Below are 21,628 nucleotides of genomic sequence, written 5' to 3' on the forward strand. Positions count from 1 at the left end.
GATAGCCATAAATATATAAACAGCTATAAATACACATGATAATATTTAGAGAGAACCACTACAAGAGAAAGAGGGAATTGAGAAGTTAGAAAAAGATATATTGTTAAATCAAGCAAAGAAAAACTCAAAGTCTTTTGCTTGAAAATTCCAAGCAATTTAGACAATGGTTTGATATACTACTCCACCCACACACGTGTGAATTAGCTGAAGAATTGCCTCAATTCTTCTTTCCCTTTTGTATTCTATGTAAAACGTCCTATGTTATTACACATTCCAGAAAGGAATTCTCAAAATCAGTTGTCATCTTCACTTTCCCAGACAATGGCCACATAATATACAAAACTAGAAGTCAGGGTGTCTTGGTGGACCAAATGTGGTGTGTCCCCTGGGGGCGGAAGAGGGAGGAGAAATAAATGCTCCCTGGGGTCATTATCCTTGCCTCCAAATGGATGAAAAACTGCAAGAAGCTTGAGGGCAAGAAAAGCAGCGGTTTCCTGTGTCCCCGAAACTCCTCCCACGGGGTCTCCCTTGCATGTGGCCCTGGGAACAACTGAGTGGAGTAAGGAGAGGAGAGGCTCAGGCTGGGGAGTCAGCTTGACCTGTGCTGAATCTGGGCACCTCCAACCTCAGCAGTGGAATCTAGGCCAAGTTACTGTGCAACTCAGTTTCCTCACTGCAAAATGGGGGTTAAAAAAATAAACTGCTCAGTGAGTTTTGAGGACTAAATGACATAGAAATTGCCCAGCCCGGTGCCTGGCATGAGTAGATGATCAGTAAACATGAGTGCTCTCCCCCCACTTCCTGGTTTCTGTGCTTGTGAAGCCAACTCTACCATCACTGCCAGGAACTCAGCCCTGCAGTAAGACTCACCCCGGCTCTCTCCGCCTTCCTGCACCCCTGCCTGTGAGAAAAGTGAAGTGAGCGAACAGCCCTCCTAGCACACTCATTCTATATCCTCTCCCACAAATCCAGCTCAGTGCTGTGTCCCCAAAGCACTCAGCACAATGCTGGTCACCCAGCAGTACACCCTCCTCGGGCCCCTGATAAGTACTGGTCAAATAAAATTGTCAGATGAATTCACAGTCTCCTTTTCTTTATTCCTACTTAACAGCATAGGGTTTGGTCTAATTGTACATCACTGTATGAGAATATTCCTAAATACCAGCTTTATATTTTCATTGTCATTTATTGAAAATGATATGAAATTTCCTCTGTAAGTTCTAACAGCAGGGTCAACAGAAGTAAAAATAAATCACATATCTGTATATCTGTTTTAGTTAGACTAAATCTCTCTAACCTGATTCAAAGTCAGGTTTAACTCTGACTTTGCTGATTTCTGAAGAAAATGCTGAGAAGGCCTTGCAATGGGCTGAATTCCCTGTTGTTTATGCTCAGTTACTTCACTGAACTGAACTTCCACAATGTTTTCATAAAGTAAGCACCTACAATGATCTTTCCAAGTTTTGCCTACAGAGATGTTTCTAGTGTCCAATTCACTTATTTTTATTGCCTCTATTCATCAGATAAAATGAAGATTTTGAGGCCAAAGGGGAATTGCAGGGAAGATAAATCCTCAAAACGTTTCAAACATTTCAAAACATATACTCTCCTCAGACAGTGAAAAAGGATATCTGTCGTCCTGGCTTGTCTCCAGACCTTCGGTGAAGAGGGTGAAAGCGGGTCCTGGACGGCCTCTCCACCAGCCCGTGATGGCGAGTTCCCCGCACGCTATCAGCCTGGTGAAATGACGGCTGCAGAGAGAAGGGAAGAAGAGTTGGCCTGTGACCATGAAATTGCCACTCACCCTCAAGAACAACAACAATAACGACAACAGATGAAAAGACTGATTTTATGATTTTACTAGAGTATATGACTGCGCCTTGAGTCAAGGTAAATAAAACAATGTAGCACATGGAGCTGTTTCTATATAATTACAGAATATAAGAGTGTTTCATGTGTTAATATGAAAGCTGACAGAATGATGTACTAAAAGTTGTCACAGTTAGGAGGTGGAGAATCAGGGGACTATGGATTCATACATCAAATCCCAGAAACCAAGAAATACACTTGAAATGTAAAAGAGGTATATTTAAGAAAGAAATAAACTAGATATCTACAGTATCCAGTATCTCGAAATACAGATGTAGTATCCAGAAATAAAATGGGATACCTGCAGACTGTGTGGTATTTCTCCTGCAAAGTGTCTTTTTAAAATTTTTATTGAAGTGACAATGTATAAAAATTCAGATTTGAGCCTTCTCGTAAAAAATCAGAACATCTTGGCCATACTGGTCCCACATTCCCACATGACAATAATGGGCTGAAATTGAGAACGGCTGCTCTCTGTAGGTGGGACATCCACTCTCATGCTTTTAATGCTTACACCAGACCACTTTATTGCTTCATGACGTTAGACATTTGAGTGTGTAACCCCTGAGTTAAGGAGAGAAAAAAGAATACTACCTAAATACAAGTGGAAAACATGAAACTCATTATTCCCAAAATGGCACAAACGAAAGCATAAACAGATTCAAGATAAATCCATGGTCAATAAATCCAAAATCCTTTGTTAAAGAATGCTTGAGGTGCATTCTTAACATTTTGGAGATTGGTATCATAAAGGGCAACCTTTTTGGTTGTCAAAGACCAAATCCTAGGCTGGACCATTATATCTCATATAATGGGGAAATGTGTATACAATATTATACAAGAGATGTGTTTGTAAAATATATGAAAACAGATTTTCCTTTAGGTAAACTAAACCATATGTAAAATAGGTAGCTCACTATGAAAGAAATCCTATGACAGTATGTTTTCATAGGGGAGCTTCCTTTAGCTAAGAATTGATTACTAATTTTTTTTGTTAAACATGGATTTTCTCATATTGGATTTGGGAATTACTCCTATTTCTCCTGAGTGAGCTGATAAAATGTCTGAACTAATTTAGTTTAACAGTTTCAATCTATTTTTACAATCTAAATCTATCAACTCCTAAAGTAAAGAGATCTGAGTAAGGAACAACTTCTGGGCCTGGAAGATAACTATCCACTGTGATAGGTAAGCTGGATGTTGATCTCACACAACAGAGTACACTGTCTAGGGAGTGATAAGTGGAAACACCTTTGTTAATCAAGAGGCTGCATACCCACAGCACACTTCATTATCAGAACCTGTTCAGAAAACAGACACAATTAAGAGACAGATGACTTTGTTCCAGGATAAAAGAAAAGGGAGGCTTCTCTGGTGATATAGCCATATATTCAATATAGTAATGTTAAGTGTACTTGAAAACAGAACACTTTCATCCAGGAGTCTTAGAACACACTACTGCCGGGCAGGGCTCCTGCATGGCCACTTACAGGGGAGGGGCTGAGGGTCTTGAGAAGTGGTTCCAAACGCAGAAAGCTCTTGGAATGTCTCCTGGACTGCCTATTACACATATATTTTCTATTTACCCTTGCCCTCTTTTGCATTAACCCCTGCCGGCCCAAGTCCTGTATTACTGCTGGACTCAGTTTTGGGGGGATCACCTTTGCTTACATTTGATATTTTCTTCTCTTCCTCACTGTGGTCCAACTTCAACTCTCTGTCCCTGTAGTAGCTGATCTTCTTCCAAACCACATTTGGCTTTGGCCTTCTCAAGTCACAGGGACCTGCCTTGCTCATCAAACGAGTTAGAACAGTGGTTCGCTCAGGGAAGCTGGGCGCTGGAGGAGGTTTCAGAAAGAAGGAGCCTGTCAAACACTATGGTGTTTGGAAGTTGGCCTAAGTCTCCGGGTCCCAAAAAAGCTAGTGACAAATGGACACGTGACTCTCCTAGTTCCATCAACTTCCAATCTCTTGCTTGCTGAGAGCTAAAATTCTGTTATTTAAAAATGTATTTCGGGCCAGCCCCATGGCGTAGCGGTTAAGCGCACGCGCTCCGCTGCTGGCGGCCCGGGGTTCGGATCCCGGGCGCTCACCCACACACCGCTTGTCAGGCCATGCTGTCGGCGTCCCATATAAAGTAGAGGAAGATGGGCACAGACGTTAGCCCAGGGCCAGTCTTCCTCAGCAAAAAGAGAGAAGGATTGGCATGGATGTTAGCTCAGGGCTGATCTGCCTCACACACACAAAAAAGAAAGTAAAAATGTACTTCTTAAGTCAACTTTAAAACAAAAAAATAAGTAAAACTTTGCCACCCTGAAGGCCAAGTACTTCATTTTTTCTGCTCCTTTTCAAGTTTTAGCCATAGTTTTTTATGAATGGTTTTAGCCATAGTTTTTACATGGTTGTACTTACACGCACATATATTTTTGTGATCTATTTTTTTGTACTTAACATTATTCTGTAAATGATTTTCCATACATTACATGATCCTTAGTTATTAATTCAATAAGTGTATAATATTTCATTTCTAACATTCCTAAGGCCAATATTCCACGTTGCAGTTCAAACAACATGTGATTTGGAGTCAAAGAAATAGTTCAAGTCCAGGATCCTCCACTTTCTAACAAGTTACTTCACCTTTCTTATCTGTAAAGTGGAAATGATGAGGTTGATAACTTCCTCACAGGCTTGTTGAGAAAACGAAATTAGGTTATGTACATGAACGCCACCTTATCCCAGGGATCCAGGGTGCTATGGACTGAACTGCATCCCCCCAAATTCATAGGTTGAAGCTCTAACTCCCAATGAGACTATATTTGGAGATGGGGCCTTCAAGGAGGTAACTAAGGTTAGATAAGGTTATAATGGTGGACCCTAATCCAATAGGACTGATGTCCTTATAAGAAGAGGAAGAGACATCAGGAGCGTGTGCACATAGAGGAAAGGCTATGCGAAGACACAGCAGAAGGCAACCACCTGCAAGCCAGGAAGAGAGTTCTCATCAGAAACCAACCCTGCGGACACCCTGATTTTGTACTTCCTAGCTCCTAGCACTACAAGAAAATAAACGTCTGTTGTTTAAGCCACCCAGTCTGTGGTGTTCTGTTAGGGCAGCCTGAGCTGACTAATATATTGGGCATTAGAAGGAGGATGGATGTCCAGCCTGTGAGCATCTTGTTAAAGGTGAGGCCACACTACAGAGTCCTTTTGTGGACAGCAGGCATCATTGTTAGGGGCTTCCCAAGCATTCTGAGCCTCCCAAAGTTTCCCCCAAGGGACCTAGATTTCAGTTAAGCACCCATCTGCCGGCCATGTCATGTCACCTCTAAAGCGGCAACCTGGGATGAATGGTTGAAAAGAATGTTGGCAGGGCCTTGTGACTTGCTTTGGCTAACGGCTCATGGGCAGACATGATGTACATCTTGTCCGAACAGAAACTCGCATGTTCTTTTACTTCTGCCATGAGAGCGCCATGTCCCAAATAGGAGATACTCCTTCAGCCTTGGCTGCAGAAGAAGATACATGGAGCAACCTGCAGTAGGTGCCCTGCAGCCACCAGCAGGTAACATGAGTGAAAAACAAATGTTTGGTGAAAGGCCCAGAGTTTTTGGACTGGTTGTCACTGCAACAAAGCTGACTAATATGGTAGTGATGGCAGAGAGAGACTGCATTGAGATGGAGTCCCATTTTTCTTGAGGAGCAACCAGGGAGGTATAAAGTCAAAAGAACCTGCAAATTGGTGCCTCCATGTTTTGAGCAGGGCCTCAGGCTGAGGCTCTGAAAAGCACCATCCTGTTTCAGAACATGGCACCCAGACACCAAACGAAGAAGAGAGGGCTCCTGTGCTTCCATATCCAAAAGCTCCTCCACTTTGATGTCTGGGATCCGGTGCTGAACTACCCATAAGTAGACCAAGCACCCGCTTAGGATACCAGCAAGGCAAGGGCAACACAGAAGAAGAAGAGTCTAATTTGAGAGAATTTCTAATAATGTTCAAAGTGTTCATTGTGAGAAAAAAAATCAGAATTTAGCTAGACTTCCTTAGCTTTTTTGTTTGTTTTTGGATGGCTTAGTAGTTTTTATTCTGAAATATATACAAGAATGGGAGGTCAAATGATCTCTTCAGGGCCTGAGCCAACAGAGATCTTAATGTGTGCCCCCGAGCACTAGAAAGCAGACGGGAATGGCACAATGGCAACAGCACTGTTCTCGGTGGCAGCCTGAGACAATTCAGCGGAGCCAGAGCCAGCAGCCTGACAGTGAGATTTAGCACCAGGAGGAACCTTAGCAGCAGAGGGGTGGGCTATCAGATTCTGTTTCACATTGTGACCTAATTGCCAGGGGCTGAGCATGGGGAGAAATGACAGAATGGTAACCCAAAGCAGGAGCATGCTGGGCTTAAGTCACCAAATCTGAGAGAGGGTAGACTGAGGATGGAGCACAGTCCAAATACCAAGGTTCCATGGACCTCAACAGTAAAGGCCAATGATGCAGGGGCTGGGAGGGTAAGGGTGATTCCTGAGTTCGCAACTAGACAGCTACAGCCAATTCTTACTTGGTTTCTGTGGTTGGGCATTGGGGTGGGGGAAGGAGCCATAGCCAAAGTGGTTCAGGTACCGCTGGGAGATGGATGTCCACTTGCAGAGAGCTCTGGGCTCAGGCTCTCCTCACTGCAGGATTCAGGTCCTGATGGTTTCTGAAAATATCTCTACGTGGATGGCAAACTGGTTCAGGTTTGCAGGTATTAGGGTGGCTGATAGGGTGGGGGGTGATACGGCTAATGCTGATAATAGAACCCTTTCTGAGATGAAACAGAACATGTGAATCTTCCAAAATAAGCAGAGTTGTGGATTTCCAGGCAGAAGTCTAGAGCTCATGGCAGACAGTACCATACTCTCAGAGCACTCCCCCCAGGGACCTTGATCTCATTTAGGCTTCTTTATGTGTAGGCACCCATCTGCTGCCCATGTCCATCACCTCTAAAAGCTGCAGCCTGCGATGAATGGCTGAAAAGTTGCAGCTGGATTTCCTTTCCTAAGACTAAAATTACTTCCTCTAATTAGACACTATTGATCTATCAATGTAATCTACATTTGCATTAACTCCTTTAGCAGATGTACCACACTGCTGGCATATCATTAAGTTTGTGGTTAATTAGAAACCCCAGATCTTTCTCACATGACTCATAAACCACTAGCAGATTCCTACTAAACCCATGTTTAGTCATGAAATGAGCTGAAGTCTGAGAATTGGAAAGTTTTTTATTGTCAATTCAAGGAGATTATCATTATTAAAGGCATATATGCTACAGTATATTCTTCATGAGTGAATGACCAAGCCACACTTTTTTCTTCTGCAGCAAAATCAATTCTAGTTTATGGCTGTATTTCTAAACAATGCTACTAAAAGCAGGAGAAATATAATTTGCAAATTCCTTCAAGTGAAATATGGATTTCTAAATGCTAATAGGACGACCAATTACATTCTTGCATGTAAGAATTTCTACCAAGTTTTTAAAAATATATTAAAAACATGTAGAAGACCAGGATTAAACATATAAATGGTTTCTTTGAAGTCTTGATCCAGAATACCATAACCTCAGCATCTTTATAAAGGGGTGCCTAATCAATATTCTCAAACAGAAACAATTCTACACAAGACAACTCACAATACCTTCATTTGTAGACATTAGGATGACTAGAGATCAAGAAAAAAAAATGATAAAACTACAGGCTGGCCCCATGGCCTAGTGGTTAAGATCAACGTGCTCCACTTTGGCGGCCTGGGTTCAGATCCTGGGCATGGACCTACATCACTCATTGGTGGCCATGCTGTGGCGGCAACCCACATACAAAATAGAGGAAGATTGGCACAGATGTTAGCCTAGGGCAAATCTTCCTCAACAACAACAACAACAAAAGATAAAACTCCTATAAGAGTAATAAATATTTTTCTGGAATATCACTGTCAATATTAGAAACACGTACTGGCAGGAAGCTTTGACAGTATAGAGGAATTGCACTGGAGTGCAATGTCATCATTATTTTATGGTACACCACAATGTGTGAGCTTGAACCAGGAGTCATTTATGTGGCAACTTCACCCATCTCAGTGGCAAACCAGGAAGCTAAGAAGGTCTCTAACCAACAAAAACAGTTGAGAACCCCCGAGGAGAGCACTCAGAAGGGAGCCCCTTGGGTTCTCCATTACACCTTACCTAAGCCTAATCAACGGGGCCAGCTCCTTTTCTAGCCCGCAGTAGGCAAAAATAAGCTGGGGATGAGCAAAAGAAGGGTCAAGGGGCTGCTGGTTTGTCAGAGTGAGCTACACAAATAAAAGCCAAAGGACGGCTGACCACAATGGAATCCAGTTCCGTCCTTTCCTTCTACAAATGAGAAACCAAGATCCAGAGAGATGAAGTGACTTTTCTCCAGGTCACACAACCGGTAGCAGCCTGGAAACTTGAACTCAGGATCCTGAGCCTTATTCAGTGTTCTCTCCACCTCACCATTTTGCCTCCTTTGCTAATTAGCCTACAGAAAATCAGTTATTTTTGAGATTGTAAGTGGGTTTTTGCTGACAAAAAGTGAAGATTTTATTAAGAAATTTTCCAGATAAAATTTTTTTATGTTCTTGTAAATCTACTGAAGACCTAAGATTCAATTAAAAGATAATAGCCCTGCTAAGATATCTAACTATCTTGTAGCATAAACAGCACATCAACAACTTGATATTGGATCCAGTAGCCTCATTTGGGGTAGGTGTCTAACTTATTATTTTATAAATGGTTACCTAAAAGTCCCAGGGCTATTTATTCACCATACCACGCTTCTTCCTATGGAATGAAGACGCCACCTCAATCATTCTAAATTCCTCTATATATATGTGAGTCCACATCTGTTTCCCCCATTCCCAATAGAGCTTACTTAGGTGGGATAGGAGATTGGTTGAAGTTTAACAGGTAGAAAAGTTACTAGATAGGGTGAGATAATGCTTGGCCCTGAGGTCACACTTATACTCATTATTTTCTCTACAGGACCTCCAGTTTGCCCATAATGGAGCTCAGTTCTTCTTTAGTTTACTTCTTTAGTTCTTGGTATATGCAAAAGAGGCTTGGCCCCTAGCACTGGATAAATTTCTCTTGGGGAAGAGTGGAGACTTAACAAGCATAGGAAACAAGGCAGGTTCCTTGAGCTTGCAGGGCTTTTTGTTTATATGCAGGCCATGGTTAATGCAAGGCGCTACAAGCCCCCTCTTCTAATAAGATCAAGTCTAACAAAGGGAGAACGGTGCCTCTCCCTCTCAGGGGAACTCAGCTGGAGATCACTCCAGCCACAGCCACACCTCCTCTGGTTCTCATGATGAGGGAAGGGAGTCATGAAGACCTGCCCACAAGAAGAGGCTATTAATTCACTGCCTTGGGGTTAAATGAACCATTTTAATTCTATCTTATAAACTGAGCAGAATAAAAAGAATTTCATAGCTTGGTTAGAGATGCTATTTTACCACCATCAAAAAAGAAATCAAAGAGAAATTCAAAATACTTTACAAATCTTGAGGGTCAGACCTGCCAGCGCCCTGCCAGCCCTCCGACTGCAGCTCCCTACCCTCTTCTTTTGCCCCTGGTGGTGTCAGGACTGGGCAGTAGCTGGTGCTTATACAGGCCAGAGGGCCAGGTTTCAAGTTCACAAAACTCCTGCAAGGCTCCTCACTGTTCTGGGAACGAGGCAAGGTTGTTCTCCCAGCAATCTGCCAGTGCTGCACTGTCTTTGGGGCTAGTCTTATTCCAGTCTGGCAGGGTAATTTGACCCCCAGAGCCTCTGAATCATCTAGAGGTGTAGTTTGTTGTGGTTTTTTTGTTTGTTTTTAACATAGAGGCTATGCCTTTTTTGACCAACTGAACCTGGGATCCAGTCTTCTCCAAAGGACCAAATGATTCCTGCTGTGAGGATGAAAAGAAGCCATGAAGAGCAGACCAGACCAGAGAAGGTGCCGGCACCCAACCTTCCACCTCGAGACCTGGCCTGTCACCATATCTGTGTCTGCTGTGTTGCCCCTTGATAGTCCTTATTTTTAAATGAAAGGTAAAAGGGAAGTAAAGTTAATGAGATAAACAAAGCTAAAAGATTACTCTCAGAAATATCAGAGATAAAACTGTTTTTTAAGGCAGCAAAAGTCCAAACACAAAATCAAAGCAATCAAAATGATCTCAGAGGGCCAGGCAAAATAAGAAATAACAACAAAGGATAAAAAGTGCCCAGAGTGCGCGGTCTAGGGTTCATGCTGGGGGCTCTTGTTCAGGAAGAGGCAGATGAGAAGGTCAATGTCCCAGGTAGGGCTCCCACACGCTTCTCGCCTGGAGAGGTCTGTATGACATTCTATTGACCCAGCGGGCTGTAAGCAATGAGATCTGTGATCCTGCCCCCAGCATCTTCCCTCTCAGCTCCCACACAGTGTCTGTGACAGTACACGTCCAATACATGTTTGGTGAATTATTATTATGTTTCTAAACAATTGGGCTCCAAAGCAGAGTGGATGTGTATAGGGTGTAGAGAAGACCATTAGAAGCTCTGTTTCCACTTAAGTTTTCAATTTTTTGTGTACATGATATAACAGTAGAGTGATATGTGTATATAATTTATAAACAAACAAATATACCTGGATTGGGGATACAAAACTCTTTTTTACTACTATGATGCATGATCAAAAAGTTTAAATGACACAATGTTGATAATTAGTGAAACTAGTGATGGCTATCTGTGAACTTATTACTCTATTGTTTCTACTTTTGTGGAGAGCTAAAATTTTCCATAATAAAACAAAGAATTTCAACTTCAAATCCTCAGGGATGGGCTCAGGCATGGCAGGGGTTAATGAAGACCCAAACTTCTAAAGGCATATTACTGTCTTTCCAGGAAATGCCACACAAGCCCCCACAGAGGTAGAAGTTTTAAACGACCTGTTCCTGGCCCCACCTTCCTGCCTGGTGTGATGTGTTCTGTGGAGAGGGAGGCCTCCTGTAGCATGTAGTTCCCCTTTTAACCCTGCTACTAGTATGATCATGACTAGAGAATTAGTTCTGGGTGAATTAAGTCTGCCCATTTATTTCCTCCAGAAGAAACTGATTTGCTTCTTATGATGATGACAGAATGATGGGAAGGAATCGTAGAAGGGAGGAATTGGTTTTTCTCAGCTAAGACTTGAGCAGGGACAGGGCAGGGCAGATGGAGCCTGGCCTACAGGCAGGTTAAACAGAAGAGCAACTGGCCAACAGAGTAAGGCGAAAGGTGTCCTTGGAAGCCAGAAGGGTCAGGTAGGCACTTCAGGTCAAGAAGGAAAGGAGTCTAAGCACCTGACCCCAGCTTCCTCCCATCACCTGCCTCTTCCCGCTGAAGGAAAAGGGGGTAAGAAAGAGTCCCCCACTGCCGCCCTTCTCCCCCTCCTTTCAGTCTCGCTGCAGTCTGAGTCACAGCAGACACACCACTGTGCTTAAACTTGGTAAGACACTTCACTGAGTTTAGAAGACATCTGTAACTCGGAATTAAAAAAAGAAAAGTAAGGAGGGGTGAATGAAATAAAACTGACAATATGTTAAAAATTATTGAGTGGTGGGGGCAATGAGTAAAGGTGGTCAAAAAGTACAAACTTCCAATTTTAAGATAAATAAGTTCTGAGAATGTAATGTACAGCATGATGACTATAGTTAACAATATTGTACAGTTTATTTGAAAGTTGCTAAGGGAATAGATCTTAAAGGTTGTCATCACTAGAAAAAAATTTGTAATTATGTGAGGTGACTGATGTTAACCAAACTTATTGTGGTAACCATTTCACAATATATACATATAGCAAATCATTATGTTGTATACCTTAAACTAATATAATGTTATATGTCAATTATATCTCAATAAAACTGGAAAAATTTATTGAAACTGAGTCATGAGTACAAGGTCATGAGTACAAGGCAGTTCATTATTCTATTCTTTACTTTTGGGTATATTTTACATTTCCCCAAAAAAGTTTAATTTTTGAAAATTAAAATTGTGAGGGGCTGGCCTGGTGGTGTAGTAGTTAACTTCACGCGCTCCACTTCAGCAGCCCAAGGTTCACAGGTTCAGATCCCAGGCTCGGACCTACATACCGCTCATCAAGCCATGCTGTGGCATGCGTCCCAAATATATAAAGTAGAGGAAGATGGGCACGGATGTTAGCCCAGGGCCAATATTCCTCAGCAAAAAGAGGAGGATTGGCAACAGATGTTAGCTCAGGGCTGATCTTCCTCACTAAAAAAAAAAAAAATTATGACACTGTAATAAATTAAGTGTGGTGCCTTTTTCAGCTTTAACCCAATAACTTCTACAGACATGCAAAAAAAGAGATGAAGACTAAGTTTTCTACCATATAGCCAGCAAAAATTACTAAAATACTTTTTTTCACAAGACTTTAAAGGACAAAATAAGTGTATAATTTCACAAAGGAACTAGAAAATTATCATAAGAGAAAATGTTTCTGGAAGGAATAAAATAATCTGAAATATTTCTTAGATATAACAGCACTTGGCAATTCTAAATAAAGCATATTGAGTTTTTTAAAAAGTACATCCTGTTTTCGATTTAAAAGAGCATAGGGTACTTTTCCTCATCTGGCTATTTGCTCACAAAGAGGTATACACAGTGTCCTGTTCTATCTGGATTCATACAGTCACGAGAGTTAGGAAGGCCCTTACAGGTCAGCCATTCCAACCACGCAGCATCCTGCCCATGGCCATTCATTCTCTGCTGGACCCCATTGGAGATGGGAACCCACTACTTTCCCAGGCAGGCCACTCCTTTTTCATACAGCCATGCACGCTTCTGGTATGTTTTCCCTTAAGCTGAGCTGTAAAACTTTCTTGGGGGAATCTCTTGGGGGAATCTGCCCAGAGGAGAGGTTTGTAAAAATTCATCATTGTAAGTCCATTCTTCTCCATGAGGAACCAAGCTACCAAAAGTGGAGGAATAGGTCCGTGCAACCACGTTCTCCATTTAATTTGAGTTAAAACTGTAAATGAGTCTGGTTGACTATTTGGAGACTCCGAGTTAAGTAGGTTTGGCATTCCTTTTGTCAACCAAATAGGAAAACCGGCAGAACTCATAAGGAGGAAGCCTTTACTTCTTATCTGCAAATGCCCACCTCTGCCTACAGACAGGTGAAGGAAAATCAACTTTGAGCTCAGACTGGAGCTGCAAAGAGCTATCCTGAGTCAGGCCCCTCCTCTGGATGGGTTAATGTGCTACTAGGCAGGGTCTCTCCCTTACAAGGAGGATGGGCCTTCCTCCAGTTCCGGCCTGTGCCTGGAGGGTAAACCAGGTTGGCCCTGCCTATGCAGGCTCAGGTGGCCTCACTTCCAGGAAGAGGGAGGAGGGTGGACGGATGTTTTACTTTGATCCCAGAGCCCAGCCCTATGGGGCCTTGGAAGCTACTGAGGGGCGAGTAATAAAGCTAATGATTTGGTCCTCCGTCAGCTCCCCACCAGTAAGAACCCAGAAAAGGGAGCAGGGATCAACCAGCTTCCTCAATTGCCAGCAGAATGATACAGTTCAGCTGACTCAGATTAGACACCATTAATACAGCCCTAACTAAATACATCCCTCAATCTGGGGGATTTACTTTACCTGGTATCCTAAAAAATGGATAAGTAAAGTTAACATTAGTGAATTTGGTTATTTTTGTGGGATTTCAAAGTGTTGAGGTGATTTTTTTGCATTTCATCTGACGCTCCAGGGTGGGGGTGTGCAATCAGCATGGAATACAAAGCTAGAGATTAAAAGATAAAACATGTTGGGGCTGGCCTGGCGGTGTAGCGGTTAAGTTCATGGGCTCTGCTTCAGTGGCCCAGAGTTCACAGGTTCGGATCCCAGGCGCAGACCTACACACTGCTCATCAAGCCACGTTGTGGCGGTGTCCCACATACAAAACAGAGGAAGATGGGCACAGATGTTAGCTCAGGGCCAATATTCCTCACCAACATAACAACAAAAAAAGTAAAATACATTTAATCAATGCAACAATTCATATATTTGCTCTAAAGCCACAATGAAACTTACTGAGAAATGCTAAAGAATTTTTTCTCCATTTTCTGTGTATTTTGCTTGTTTTTTTTTTAATCTTTTTTTTTTGTGAGGAAGATTAGCCCTGAGTTAACATCTGTTGCCCATCCTCCTCTTTTTGCTGAGGAAGATTGGCCCTGGGCTAACATCCATGCCCATATTCCTGTACTTTTATATGTGGGACGCTGCCACAGCATGGCTTGATAAGTGGTGTGTCGGTCCACGCCCAGGATCCGAACCTGGGAACCCTGGGCCGCCGAAGCAGAGCGCACGAACTTAACCACTACACCACCAGGCCAGCCCCCCTTGTTTGTTCTTGGGAAAATTTCTGAGCTTCTTTGGAAAATTTTTGGAATTTCTGGGAATAATTTATAATAGTAATGGAGAGACGGATAATCATAGGATTAACTGTCACTGGGATGTGCCACAGCTGGGAAGGGAAGAGCCAGTGTGAGGCTTTTGCCTGTGTCAGGATAATGCCTGCCCCCTTTCTCCTTTCCCTTCCCTACAAACCAGCTTTATAGCTGTGATATTGTGATTTATAATAAGAAATATATATTTAGTCTTTGTCCCAGTTTCTGGCACAGAGCTTCAAAAACCCTTGGAATTTCCTAAGTGATGAGAGCAACAAAGGTGTCTTTTGTTATGTTAATGAGGTGACTTAGAACAAAGCTAAGGGTGGGGGCTGGTTGTCTGGAGAACCAACCATGTGATTAGAGGGTCAGAACTTTCGCTACTCCCCATCCTCCTCCTCCCTGGAGGGGACAGCGACTGGAGGTTGAATCAATCGCCAATGGCCAAGGATTTAATCAATCATGACTATGTAATGAAACCTCCACAAAAACCCAAAAGGATGGAAGTTTGGAGAACTTCCGGGTTGGTGAACATGTGGAGATTTGGGGAGAGCGGCGTGCTCAGAGAGGGCATGGAAGCTCTTCGTCCCTTCCCATATACCTTGCCCAGTGCATCCTTTATCATAACCTTTCATAACAAACTAGTAAACATAAGTAAATGTTTCCCTGAGTTCTGTGAGCCGCTCTAGGAAATTAACTGAATCCAAAGGGGGAGGAGGTCATGGGAACCTCTGATTTGTAGCCAAGTCAGACAGAAGTTGTAGGTTACTTGGGGACCTGGACTTTCGACTTGCCACTGGCATCTGAATTGTGTGTATCAGGGGCAGTCTTGTAGGACTGAGCCCTTAACCTGTGTAATCCAACGCTATCTCCAGGTAGACAGTGTCAGAATTGAGTTGAATTGTAGGAGAATTGCTTGTTGGTATGGGACCCCCCCACTCCGGTGGAATTGGGTGTAGAACCCTTAACAGCTCACGCAGCCAAGCTGTGGCTAATAGGACCAGGACACGCAAGGCCAGGCCATAGTCCTCTTCCCTGACCCAAAATCCAGGACTGCCTACTTCCCCAGGGCTGCTGGTCCCCACTGGGTAAGAGTGGAGAAAAAGCAAAGATCCACATCTCACAGGCATCAAGAAAGAGTTTGCTTCTCAGTAGTTCTTAGATGTGGAAGAACAGATAGATCACAGACACTTAGAGCCCTCAGTAACTAAGGAAATTCAGGCTCTGCTGGAACCATTACTTTTAAAGAGAACTAAATAGCTCAGATCAAATTATCTGAATAAGTAATATATTTATATTCTTAAATAAAAAATTAAAGATGGACAGTGAAGAAGCAACCTCCCACTCTTATTCTCTTTCTATCCAGTTCTACCTCCCAATGGGTAGGATTATTAGTTTCTTGTGTGACTCCTTCCAAATACTGATTTTGCATGCACAGCAAATAATGAATATACATTACTTCTGCTCCTCCTTTTTTACACAAATGGTAGCATACGAATACATTGTTCTGTACCTTGCTTTTCAACTTAATCTCCAATTAAATTTCTAAACCTGATTCCAATTTCTCAGTTATTTCTCCAAATTTTCAAAATATAAAAATAGCCAAACAAAAATATTAGAAAACTCAACAAAATTAAAACTCAAAACTGTCAGAGAACATATACCAACACTATAACGGGATTACTTTCTTCTAGACAGTTCATGTTGGCCAATTTGTCTAAGCCCTTATATCCATCTCAGTATCGCCTGGTCCTCAAAGACTAAGATCACAAATCTCTTCCCCTCTATTGGCTCCATCTCCATTTAACCACAGCCAAGCCTCTCCCATAGTGGGGGCGGGGGTTGAAGTATAACTCGATGCATCATTCTTCTCCCTGCCCCTGTATTTCTTCTCTTCTCCACAGCGAGGCTTCATGATGAAGGAGTTGCCTCAACCATTTCCTCCCACTCACCCCTCAGCACCCTACCCCTCTACTCTACTGAAGTTTCGCTCCCCATGATAACCACAGACTTTTCTTGTTACTAAATCCAACTGGACTTTTTCAGCTCTTAGGTTGCTTGACCTCTCAGAAGCATCTGAAATTATTGACAATTCACTCTCTTTTGAAAACGTTCTTCTCCTGGCTTCTGTGACTCCAGGTTCTCCTGGTTTTCTCCTACCTCCCCGGGTGTTTCTTTCCAGTCTTCTTTGCAGACTCCTAAACTTCTTGACCATCCTTTAAATGCTGGGGTTCTTCAGGGCTGTGCCATATAGCTCTGTATCGCCAGCCCCAATCTCTCTCCAAAGCTTCAGACTTGTCTACTCAACAGCCCACTGGACAATTCTTCTAGGACTGCCTGCAGGCATTTCAAACTCAACGTGTTTAGAAGTCAATTTGTCATCTTCCTCCCAAACCAGCTCTATCTCTTGTGTTTCCCATCTCCAGGAATGGCACCACCCAATTGCCTAACCCAGGAAGTTGGGGTCATCCTTGAGCACTTCCTCTCCCATCCCTCCCCATCCCAGGCATCACCAAGTCACTCTAACCTTCTAAACATCTCTCAAACCCACTACTATCCTCAATTTCCCAGCTATCCACTCTCCCTGGGAATACTGCAACAACCTTGTAATTGATCTTTTTGTCTGTAATCTTGTTTCCTCCAACCTAGTTTCTACACTGCAGTCGGAGTAGTCTTCCTAAAACACAAATCTGATCACATCCCTCAGCTGCATAAAACCCATTAATGCCAGGATTTTCTAAAAAAAGATATTAACAAGCTGATTTTCAAGTTCACCTGGAAAAATAAACATGCAAGAATAGCCTGGAAAAATCACTGAAAAGAAGCATGAGAATTAACCATACCAGAATTTTAAAATGTAATATAAAGCTACAATAATCAGTTAAAACAGTGTGATTCTGGTGTATGAATGGACACATAAATCAATAAAAGACAATAGGAAGTCTCAAAATATAACCAACATATGTGGGAATTTAGTATATAACACAAGTGGCATTTTAAATTAGTGGACAGGGACTGGCCCGGTGCCACAGGGCTTAAATTTGTGTACTCCGCTTCAGAGGCCTGGGGTTCATGGGTTTGCATCCTGGGCGTGCACCAACGTACCGCTTATCAAGCCATGCAGTGGCAGGCGTCCCACATATAAAGTAGAGGAAGATGGGCATGGATGTTAACCCAGGGCCAATCTTCCTTCAGCAAAAAGGAGGAGGATTGGCAACAGATGTTAGCTCAGGGCTAATCCTCTTCACCAAAAATAAATAAATAGAAATAAAAAATAGGGGTCGGCCCCGTGGCTTGGCGGTTGGGTGCAGGCGCTCTGCTACTGGCAGCCCGGGTTCAGATCCCAAGCGCGCACCAACACACCGCTTGTCAGGCCATGCTGTGGCGGCGTCCCACATACAGCAACTAGAAGGATGTGCAACTATGACATACAACTATCTGCTGGGGCTTTGGGGTGAAAAAGGGAGAAAAAAGGAGGAGGATTGGCCGTAGATGTTGGCTCAGGGCTGGTCTTCCTCAGCAAAAAAAAAAGAGGAGGATTGGCATGGATGTTGGCTCAGGGCTGATCTTCCTCACAACAAAATAAATAAATAAAAATTAAAAAATAAAACAAATTAGTGGAGAAAAGATGATTATTCAATAAACAGTGTTGGGGCAACTGGCCAGCAAACTGAAAAATTAAGTCAGATCCACACTGCACACCTTATATTAGCAGAAGCTCCTGATGGATCAAAGATTTTACATCTAAAAATAAAGACACAAAGTATTACAAGAAACAAAGAAAAGAAGACTCTTTAGCACGTCAAAAAACCTAGAAGCCATTTAAAAAACATTAAATTTTGATACATAAAAAAATTTAAATGTCTGCATGGAAAAAAATCTCATCATCAAGTCAAAAGACAAATGGCAAACTGGGAAAAGATTTACAATTCATGTCACAGATAAATGTTTACTTTCTCTAATATATAAAGAATTCCTAAAAAATCAATTAAAAAAAGATCAATCACCCAAAAGAATGAGGGGCAAAAGATATGAACGGATTGTTTGCAGTAAAGATAATACAAATGATTCATAAGCATAGGAAAAAAATGCACCTCACTCATAATAAGAGAAACGGAATTTAAAACTACACAGAAACATGATTTTTCATCTATAAGATTGACAAAGATTAGTTTGATAAAACACTGAATTGGGGAGGATGTGGGTAAACAGGCACTCTTATACATGGCAGGTAGGGATATAAATTGGTACAACTTCTATGGAGGGCGAACTGACACTATCAAAACTATAAGTGCATATACACATTGCCTCAGCAATGCCACTTTTAGAAATTTTTCTTGCAGCTATACATGCATGTGTAAAGTTTGTTCGTTGCAACAGTGTAAATAAATGTTCATTGATAAGGACCTATTGAATACGTTATGGCAAATCCATACAACAGAATACGGTGCACTCAAAAAAAAAAAGAAAAGAAGGATGCTCTTTGCAAGCTGATATGGAAAGATCTCCAAGATATATTAGGTGAAAAAAGCAAGGTACAGAAATGTTTATGGTTAGCTAACTTCTGGGTAAAATGGTGGGGTAAAGTGGTTTATATATTCACATTTACTGATAACTACATAAAATGTCCCTGAAGACTAAACAAACACGACAACATTGGTTGCCTGTGGGGAGTGAACTAGGTGATTAGGACAGAGATGGAAGGGATATTTTTCACTGCACATTCTTTTGATTATCTTTAATCTTGAACCACATGAATATACATACATATATATCTATTCAAAAAACAACTAAAATTAAAATCAAAGAACATATTATAAAGCTACAGTAACTACACTGCTGTGGAAATTGACAGAGGAATAAACAGCCATATCAAAGGAACAAAACAAAAAAAAAAGAAAGAACCATATAAAAACTAAATTATTAAAGAATTGAGGCAATAGGTTGGCCAGAGGAAAAAAAAGTGAGATGTCTGTCTCAAGTCTCACATCAAAATAAATTTCAAAGTAATGATAGTATTAGAATAAAGTATGGGTTAAAAAAATAGGTGAATGTTTGAGAAATTTTGAAGTAATGAAGGCCATTCTAAACATACTACAAATTATGGCATAGAAGCCATGAAGAGACCAACACATTTGCCTCATAAAAATTAGAGCAGGGGCCGGCCCGGTGGCGCAAGCGGTTAAGTGCGCGCGCTCCGCTGCGGCGGCCCGGGGTTCGCTGGTTCGGATCCCGGGCGCGCACCGACGCACTGCTTGGTAAGCCATGCTGTGGCGGCGTCCCATATAAAGTGGAGGAAGATGGGCACCGATGTTAGCCCAGGGCCGTCTTCCTCAGCAAAAAAAAAGAGGAGGATTGGCGGATGTTAGCACAGGGCTGATCTCCTCACAAAAAAAAAAAAAAAAAAATTAGAGCAGAAAACTCTCAAGCAAATAAAAATTACAAAATGGAGAAAATATTTGGAATATATATGCAGATTGTGATGGACAGACTCTAAGGTGTCTCTCAGTGATCCCCATCTCCTGATGCTCAAGCTTTTGCATAACTTCCTGCCGTTGTGTATGGGCAGGACTGGGGACTTGTTTCTAACCAATAGGATACAGCAATGGAATGATTATGTTTTGATATTTAAGAGTCTGTCTTGCTAGCAGAGGTGCTGGGAGAGTCTCCTCTTCACTGGCCTCAAAGAAATAAGCTGCCATGAAGTCAGTGGCCACATTAGAGAGGCCCACATGGCCGGGAAGTGAGGGTGGCCTGTAGGAAACTGAGGGGAGCCTTGGGCAAGAAACGGATGCCTCAGTCCGGCAACCACAAGCAAATGAATTCTGCCAACAACCCCAGGGAGCCTGGACATGCACTCCCAATTCAGCCTCTGATGAGACCATAGCCTCAAGCCAGTATCTGGATTACAGCGCGGTGAGAACCTGAAGCAGAGAACCCAGATAAGCTGTACCCCGACCCCTACAGAAACTGTCAGATAACGTGCGTTGTTTTATGTCACTAAGCTTGTGGTAATTTGTTACACAGCAATAGAAAACTAATAAACAGAAAGCCAATTTCTTTAATATATAATAAAGAATTTTTATAAACCAATAAAAAGATAAAGTACTCAATAGAAAAATAGGCAAAAGACTTAAAAACAAAGTTTACGGAACAGGAAATGCAAATGGCCAAAGAAACATAAAGAGATGCTCAACTTGTCTTTCATGTTACATCCTTAGCAATTTAGAATAGTGCCAGACACACAGGGGCCACTGAATATTTATTTGTTGAATGAATTAATAAATTTCACTCATAATTAAAGAGACGCCAATTAAAACATTGAGATGCATTTTTTACCCATTAGATTGGCAAAGATGAAAAGGACGGATATAACTTGAATAGACATTTCTCCAAAGATGAAAAGCAAACGGCCAATAAGCATGTGAAAATGTGCTCAACATCACTAATCATTAGATTAGTGGCAAATCAACCACAACGAGATATCATCTCACACACATTAGGATGGCTACTATCAAAAACACAGAAAATAACAAGTGTTGGAGAGGATATGGAGAAATCAGAACCCTTATGCACTGTTAGTGGGAACGTAAAATGGTGCAGACACAATGGAAAACAGTACGGCTGTTCCTCAAAATATTTAAAATAGAATTACCATATGACCCAGCAATCCCACTTCTAAGTATATATCCAAAAGAATTGAAAGCAAGATTTCAAAGAGATATTTGCACACCCATGTTCATAGCAGCAAAATTCACAACAGCTAAGAGGTGAAAGGAACCCAAGTGTCCTTTGATGAATGAATGGGTAAACAAAATGTGGTATATACATACAATGTAATACTATTCACTGTATTCTTGTCACATGCTACAACATGGATGAACCTGGAGGACATTATGCTAAGTGAAATAAGCCAGTCACAAAAAGACAAATACTGTATGATTCCACTTACACAAGGTACCTAGAGTGGTCAAATTCAGAGAGAGAGAAAGTAGAACGGTGGTTGCCAGGGGCTAAGGGGAGGGGCAAATGAGCAGTTGTTTAATGGGAACAGAGTTTCTGTTTTGCAAGATGAAAAAGTTCTGAAGATTGATTGCACAACAATGTGAATGTACTCAACACTACTTAACTATACACTTGAAGTGGTAAAGACGGTAAATTTTATATTGTGTGTTTTTTACTGCAATTTTTTAAAGTGAGTATATCCCAAGGTAGAGACGATATGAAGAAACAGACTCTCATGATGCTGGTGGGAGCAGAAAGTGTAACTCCCTCTAGAGAGACTAATTTGGTAATACCTATCCTAATTTTAAATGT

General features: G+C 41.8%; 1 protein-coding gene across 3 annotated transcripts in view; it reads right to left on the bottom strand.

The window, feature by feature from the left end:
• CRTC3 (CREB regulated transcription coactivator 3) overlaps window positions 1-21,628 on the bottom strand; it is a 97,812-nt gene that overhangs the window by 38,801 nt on the left and 37,383 nt on the right. For all 3 annotated transcript variants that reach the window (XM_058542504.1, XM_058542503.1, XM_058542502.1), the window contains exon 3: window positions 1,632-1,751. In XM_058542504.1, coding sequence (XP_058398487.1) covers window positions 1,632-1,751 — 120 coding nt within the window. The remainder of the gene's footprint in view (window positions 1-1,631; window positions 1,752-21,628) is intronic.

This window comes from Diceros bicornis, chromosome 5 (assembly GCF_020826845.1).
Source record: "Diceros bicornis minor isolate mBicDic1 chromosome 5, mDicBic1.mat.cur, whole genome shotgun sequence".
Classification (NCBI taxonomy): Eukaryota; Metazoa; Chordata; class Mammalia; order Perissodactyla; family Rhinocerotidae; genus Diceros; species Diceros bicornis.